Below are 7,548 nucleotides of genomic sequence, written 5' to 3'. Positions count from 1 at the left end.
TACACCTGACAATAAACAATTTACTTGTATAAGAAAATAAGTGATAGAAATCATTAAATACGAGAAAAAGGAAATTGATATAAGAATAAAAAAGTACTGGCTATCACAGAAGCATTAAATAAGAATACTTTTGCCAGTGTCCTCACTTAAAACAATTTGTGACGTACAAGAAGCATTCTACAAGTTAATATTAGTTATGGGGTTTGGATTGTTTTGTTTTTATATAGTACAGATTCTTTTAAGCTGAATAAGAACTTATCGAGTTTTTTTCTTAAACAACCGAAAACGTAGTATCATCGCCAATGTTTTGTATCTGATTATTAAACTGGAAGTAACAGTTTGAAATATGAAATGACAACTACTGTCCCATAAAATATATGAAATAGCGAAACCCTTCTTTATAAACAAAACAAGAATAAGAAAAATTGTAAAATACATACTATTTGTATTTTAGCAGTCTCCTCCTCCTTCTTCCTGTTGTGTTTTATGATGAATTTGCACCATAGTGTGTTGTTTAAGATAGCCGGCATACATTTGACGCGCCTGATTTAATACCTTGTTCACATCATGTTTTCTGACCATTTTGTCGAAGTGCATCGCCATTTCATTATAGTCCATCCCTTTGCCTATTATATGTTCGCGATGTTGCAGCAATACAGTAAGACACAAGAACATAAGGAACGGATTACCGCCCCCGAATTCATCTGGAGGAGGTAGTAAACCAGGTAGTTGTTTATTAACCTCGGTGATCTCTTCGCAAGAATTTGTAAGGTCTTCGTCAGCCATTACGTCGACGTTTAACAGTTTCTTGTTTATTGGTGAAGAAGGGGCCACTTTAACGTCGTCTAAATTGTCTTTAATATTTTTAAAAATGGAACTGGGACTTCGTTCCGGTAAAGGATTTTCCCAAACAAAGACTTCGTCGCTTTTCCTATGAGTTTTTGATTGACTTCTGTGTGTTGGAGACCTCGGAACGTTTTGAGCATGAGAATCGTCAGAATGTGCTTTTTTCAGTCTTTGAACATTTTGATTATTTGTGTTTAATACTGCATTGCTTGATGCCACCATTTCTCCGTTTTGCTGCTCTCTAAAGACGTCAGTTTCCTCAGACCATTTTTGTAAACCATCTACTGGATTTGTAACGTGTATTTCCACATTATTTTTCCTCCTATTTAACGTTGCAGCTTCATGCCTGTGTTTTACGTCGCATTCAATTTTCTCATCAGAATGTGTATCGATTAATCTCGAACTCGTTTCAAGTTCGTCTAAGTTGTTAATAATAAACTTTTCATTTATTTCTTCAGGACTGTTGTCTTCAGAAGTGTCGTTATGGCTTGTTGGGGCGGAATTACAAGAATTGTACCTCCGAATCCTTTGAACTTTTTCCAGTGATTTGGTGAGTTCTTTTTTATCTGAAGAACGTCCCAACATGGCCGATTTATCTAAACTTTTGCTTTTATTCAATGATGCAAAATATAAAAACTCATTGAAGTTTCTGACGACTCGTTGCTGATGTTTGGATGCAGCTTTGTCTTTATTTAAACCTTCTAGGGATGAAAACATACTCATATTAGTGGCCACTAGTTTTTCTTTGAGTTGCTTGAAGTGACCAGATCGCTTTCCAAGTCCGGCAATATTGTTCATACTTGCAGACAGATTAGCCAGTTTAGGTTTTTGTACTAAGACACAATTTGTCATGTTCGTTTGACAATGTGAATCGAATTCTTTTAATTTTTCTACCACTTCATCGGAGCAGGAAGATAAATCACTTCCTTTCTTATTTTGCGTTGCTTCCTCCTTTATAAAACTAGCATCTTCGAGGCTAAGATACTTGGCAGAAAAAGATATTGAACTGCTTTTATTCATGTGGCCCAAACTTTCGTCGAGACTGTGATTTTGTCTGGGAACAGGAGCACTTCGTGTGGGATAATTATTTAACGATATGGAAGAACTTTGTCTCCTGAGTGCACAAACTTTGGTGTAGGCATTTTCTCTTGGTGTTTTTAAAAGAGGACTTATCGGAGGCGTCTTCGCAACATTTAAAGACGGTTGGAATTTGACGTCGCATAATTTAAGCTCTTTAGGAGGAGGATTGGCTGGAAGTGAGCTCCATAGGACTTCCAACATACGAAGAGAATCTTCGAAGGCAAACTCGCGTTTCATTTCTAACAATAGCCAACGGTAGCAGAAAAGAAGATCGTCAGCCTGGAATTTTAATCCATGAGTTCTAAGTAACACAATCACGTCGAAAGGTCAAATTTTTTATTTAGTAAAAATTAACTTCACTGATTCAAAAGTTCAAATTCTGGCCGTGGAACTTTACACCTTTTAAAAATTGAAAAATTAAGATACCTGATGTACTTTGAGGTAATTGTAAAATTCTGAGTCGTAATACATGATCCCTTCAGCTAGATGAGTAAATTTTTGGGTCATCGCAATTCCGTCCAACATAAAATTGAAACACAGCCTGGACATAAGTGCACAAAAACAAATGTAAGCATGAGCTTCGTCGCCCATGGTTACTAAAAGAGGGGACGCTATGTCGCTCATGCCTTGGCAGTAACTCACTTTCGGATGATTTAGCGCATACCTATAGTACGATTGAATGGAAATATTTCATTTGGGAAGAAATTTGCACCCACTTACGTTGTAAGTATGTTAAACAGTGATGTGATATTTTGATTATCGTCATTTCCTGCATAAAAAGGATGATGCCTGTCCGTTCTGAGGACATCTTTCCTTACCATACCGGTTGTATACCCTAATTCTCCATTAACATTTCCACTTGCAAGAGCTTTCTTCCAAGTATCTCTCAAACTAATATATTCGTTCGCTAATTTTTTAATATAATCCATTCGTTCCTTTCCAGTCATACCGTCAGGATAAACGTTTAGCAAATGCTTCCACACAACCTTTCTAGAAATATCAAATAAAAACCTTCTTAAGAGACATTTCTTAAATTTGGTATGTTAACTCTTTTTAACGAAATATCAAAGTTAAAACCAATGTATGGTGATTTTTGATGCATTATATTTTACCTTAAACTAGGGTCTATTCCACCTAAATAAATCACAGATTTTAATTCTTTGGTATGCGTAATTTGACCCACAGGGTCGAGGAACCTTCGAAACTCGGAATCAGAAAGAGGAGGTCGTGGGGGTTGCAACGACGCACTACCATCATCACCGAAGTTTAATACTTTTTGAACCATATTAAACGTTTTCCCCATCTAAAAGGTGCTTATTTTAATACTACTTTTAAATGTCTTACTTATTTACCGCCACTAGTAAATGTAAAAGTGTGGGTTGTTGTATACAACACAATAGCTGGTTTTTAAAAACAATCCCACACAGTAGCAAAAGCAAGGAAACTGAACGTAATAAAGTTAATTACAAATTACATGTGATAACAAAATTACTGAAACATTCATTTTAGCAGACTGTTCAAATGAAAAACCAATTAAACCATAACAACTGAAATAATACAAACAACCTGACTAATTAATTACGATATTTTGATAGGATAGTAAACAAAACCTGGTTAAATTGCTACTTTAAATTTTGTATATGTAAGTTAATGCTCTAACTCAAACTCAAAAATGTATAAACTGTAGATTAACCTGATTGATAATGCCATGGAAGCGGGGAGAGGGTTTAGCTTCTTGAGCTGTTCCTGTTCTAAGTTGTGTAATAACTGGAACATTGTTCCTAACTTCCCAATCATCAGAGCATTCTTCAAACGGTTTTAAATCAACACGTAATGAAAGACAAGGTTCAGCATTGCTGTTCAAAGACAAATTATGAGCTCTAGAAATACAATTAAAGTTGCTAATTTCATACTCTTCCTTATATTTATACAATAGTTACTTTAAAAATGCTGCATCCAATTCCCAATCAGAAAGTAGAGGCATGTATATTTCATTTCCTTGAACATCTTGCATTGAATAGCTAATAGCAAAGTCACTTTTAAGATCAAATGCTTTCGATAATATACTTTGCAACACTTCAAAAGATGTTATCTGAGGGTCAACACTGAATTTTCTATAATCAGGGAGTTGAGTTCCTTCATATTTCTAATAAAAAGAATGTATGTCGCTACGTAATTAAATAATTGAAATAAAAGCTCACCTTTACTTTTATTCTTACTGCTTCTCTTCCAAATCCTAATATTCCTGACATTTTAATGTAATTATTACTTGATATATAAACTTCAACATTTAAAAAACCGATAATGTGCTTAAGACATATTTTTAAGAAAACACTATACATACATCACTCTAATTAAGATTTACAACAAATAAACCTTTTAATTTAACTTTAACTATGTCAATTTTACCCTCATTTTAAACTGTCCTCATAAAACGTCAACTACTAAACTTATGTGAACTTATTACCAGTATTATTTTTATGTTTATCTAACCTACAAGAGTAATGTCTAATCTATGGTAATGTCACATTCATAGATAGTCAAAACTATGTCTATGGCCAAAATTAGCCTGAAATCCATTGAAATTATGATCTACTTTCAGCCACTCGTGAAAACCATTGATATAGATTACATCAAAAATTAGGAGTATTCATTTAAATGAATTAACATTTGATTAATTAAGATGTTAGTTCATTTTGCTTAAAATACATTTAAAATTATTTTGCGCATTTTTAGAGATTTATTGTAAAATAGATGTATGATTACATAGAAATTGCAACTTTATCATTAAAAATAAACATGTCTTAACACAATCTTCCCATATGCCTATTGCATGTATGACTATCATTCAAATAGTCGGGGAATTCCGTATCAGTATCGGAGTATTCTATATCAGAATCTGAATTATTTCTAAGAGGATTAAAACGATNGAAATTATGATCTACTTTCAGCCACTCGTGAAAACCATTGATATAGATTACATCAAAAATTAGGAGTATTCATTTAAATGAATTAACATTTGATTAATTAAGATGTTAGTTCATTTTGCTTAAAAAACATTTAAAATTATTTTGCGCATTTTTAGAGATTTATTGTAAAATAGATGTATGATTACATAGAAATTGCAACTTTATCATTAAAAATAAACATGTCTTAACACAATCTTCCCATATGCCTATTGCATGTATGACTATCATTCAAATAGTCGGGGAATTCCGTATCAGTATCGGAGTATTCTATATCAGAATCTGAATTATTTCTAAGAGGATTAAAACGATTACAATGGGGTGTATTTTCACGTCCACCGTGATGATTTTTGCGTTTTTTTGATGACTTGGGAAAGTCTTTAGGTTTCCTATTTGGAAGAAATTCTTCACTAAACGAAGGACATGTTGCTTTATGGTGCTCATCTAAATGGCACACGTTCTCTGGACAAGGATATTCTTCTTCTAAGGGACTTTTAAATTTAATTCTTTTCTTTGTTCCCGTAAAATATTGTTGAATTTTAAACCTGAACTTTCTGAGCCGAATAACAATGTCTTTTCCAAAAATTTTGCAACCAGAACTAAAATAAATCACATTTTATTGAATATTTCAAGATATTCACTATTATAAAACAAAGAGTAGTTCAGAGTCGGAACGTGTTTAACAAAAAGGAAATCACTTTGGTACTTGATAGTTAATTTGGATATTCGAAGACGATTTTATTAAATTTTTGTGTTTTGAAGCACTACTCTGTACCCTTGATAGAAAAAGTTAGAAATGAGGGGGCATTACAAACAGTATAAGAACGAAGGGCTTTATGGAAATCAACAGCAAATAGGCGAAATAGATTGGTAGGACTCCTTGTCAGACATGAAGGGCTAGTAAATGTACGTATCCTTGGTATTGTCATAAATCGCGATTGCCAAAAGAATGATTAAACTAAAAGAACATTTGTACATTAAATTATTGTGGAGAAATACAACAATAAAAACGATATTGGCATTTAATTTTAAACCTTAATAAAAGGAAAGACATTATGTCACATTGTTGACGGGGATTATTATCATATGAATACATTTCCAACTTTTTCTAAAATTTGGTTGAAAACCCTTACATATTATAATTTGAAACTGCTCAAGAAGTATTTAGTTGCTAATTATCATTTTGATGTCGGAAATAAGGACGTTCATAAGGATACACAAATGTTAACAACAAATATTAAAAGAATTATTAAAAATTTTGGTAGAGGTGCCAAGACAATTTAAAACAAAAGCTATAATTGTGCAATAATTCGGGTTTCATTGATGAAGATTAATGAATTTTCATCTTTACATTATATCGCTTCCATGTTGATGCAGTTAGGGATGCCAATTTATATATATTTTTTTAAATAAATTAAAGTACAATTTGTAATATAATATATAGGCAACCCAACTTACATCAATTCCTGAAATGTAACTATAAAGGAAGTTAAAAAACTATTACGTAGAAATTAATTAAATAATTAGTAATATTTTTAGAGACTTGTAAAATTTGGTTGAAAACCCTTACACATCTTTATAAGATTAAATTACTGAAAGATATATTACTTCGTTTATGATTTTATTATTTTGAAATTTTCACTGTTTCCTATGAATGCATTTTCAACTTTATCACTGCATTGTACTTATTGGAAAAACGCTTCCTTCCTTCAGGATTGTTTTGGATTTTGCATAACCGGGGAGTATTAATTTATGAAAAAAAGATCTTGTAAAATTTTCCTTTGAAATTAAGATGAAAAATGCCTATCACTCATAAAACTAACTCAAAGTTGTCATATTTGAAGAGGTAATTTGTTCTTTTTTTTGTTATATACGTGTGGTGTTAAAAGAATTAACAAATGAATGTTCTTTGAAGCAAAACAAAGACTTCCTCGGATGTAAGACAAAGTGTCTTTTAGTTGTTGTTTTCATGAAGAAATAATAGAACGTAGCAAAATATTACCTTAAAAGTCTGAAGTCTACAACTCTAGTGGCGTGTAAGACACAAGTCAAAAAAAATAAACTCATTGTGTAGCTGGACATTATCGCTGCAACATCGCACCTTAAAAAGTCAGCGATATCGCAAAAAATAATCTTGCACCCTATTCCACTCCTTTGTAAAAAGTCGTAAAAACTTTCCCCAACCCTAGGGGTAGTTGTTATTAAATAATTTTCAAGCGGATTCCAAAAATCCACTAGTATGTATTCCATAATAAATAGAGACATTAGAAACTGGAACATTGTTAATTTTAAACTATAATAGTCGTTCAGTCAAGTTCAAAAGACTTTTTTAATTTTTTACTATTCAAAATATGGATTAGTATTACGCAGATCTTTGGTTGTTTTGGGATAAAAAAGGATGATACTCAAATAATGAATCAACAGAACTTTGGGATTTTAAAGTAACTCAATTTTTGCAGTTGCACGATTAATTATATGTAGGGAAGACCAGGGAAAAACGGGATGAGTGCTAATGTACGTAACTTATATGCGCATAAGTGACACCGATAGGGCTATTTGGACGAACTTAAGTAGCCCTGCATGAGTTAGCTGGAAGGAACCGTGTACCTACTGTTTTTGGTTGCACAATTGCAAATGTTGACGTATTATCAGGCAG

General features: G+C 32.5%; 2 protein-coding genes across 2 annotated transcripts; both read right to left on the bottom strand.

The window, feature by feature from the left end:
• Window positions 1–11: 11 nt before the first annotated feature.
• Window positions 12–4,427, bottom strand: LOC108743524. Its single transcript, XM_018479095.2, has 7 exons — window positions 4,128–4,427; window positions 3,867–4,072; window positions 3,620–3,806; window positions 3,039–3,229; window positions 2,647–2,916; window positions 2,353–2,590; window positions 12–2,205 (listed from the first exon to the last, which is right to left on the bottom strand). The coding sequence occupies exons 1-7, from the start codon at window positions 4,266–4,268 to the stop codon at window positions 451–453; spliced, it is 2,988 nt and encodes a 995-aa protein (XP_018334597.1). The 5' UTR covers window positions 4,269–4,427; the 3' UTR covers window positions 12–450.
• Window positions 4,428–4,995: 568 nt separating this feature from the next.
• On the bottom strand, window positions 4,996–7,162 carry LOC112905577. The gene is made up of 2 exons (XM_025978254.1): window positions 6,895–7,162; window positions 4,996–5,491 (listed from the first exon to the last, which is right to left on the bottom strand). Exons 1-2 carry the CDS (start codon window positions 7,155–7,157, stop codon window positions 5,080–5,082), a joined length of 675 nt encoding a protein of 224 aa, XP_025834039.1. The 5' UTR covers window positions 7,158–7,162; the 3' UTR covers window positions 4,996–5,079.
• Between the last annotated feature and the right edge of the window lie 386 nt (window positions 7,163–7,548).

Source organism: Agrilus planipennis, unplaced genomic scaffold (genome assembly GCF_000699045.2).
Source record: "Agrilus planipennis isolate EAB-ADULT unplaced genomic scaffold, Apla_2.0 scaffold604, whole genome shotgun sequence".
Taxonomy (NCBI): Eukaryota; Metazoa; Arthropoda; class Insecta; order Coleoptera; family Buprestidae; genus Agrilus; species Agrilus planipennis.
This window is presented reverse-complemented; position numbering and strand designations above follow the sequence as displayed.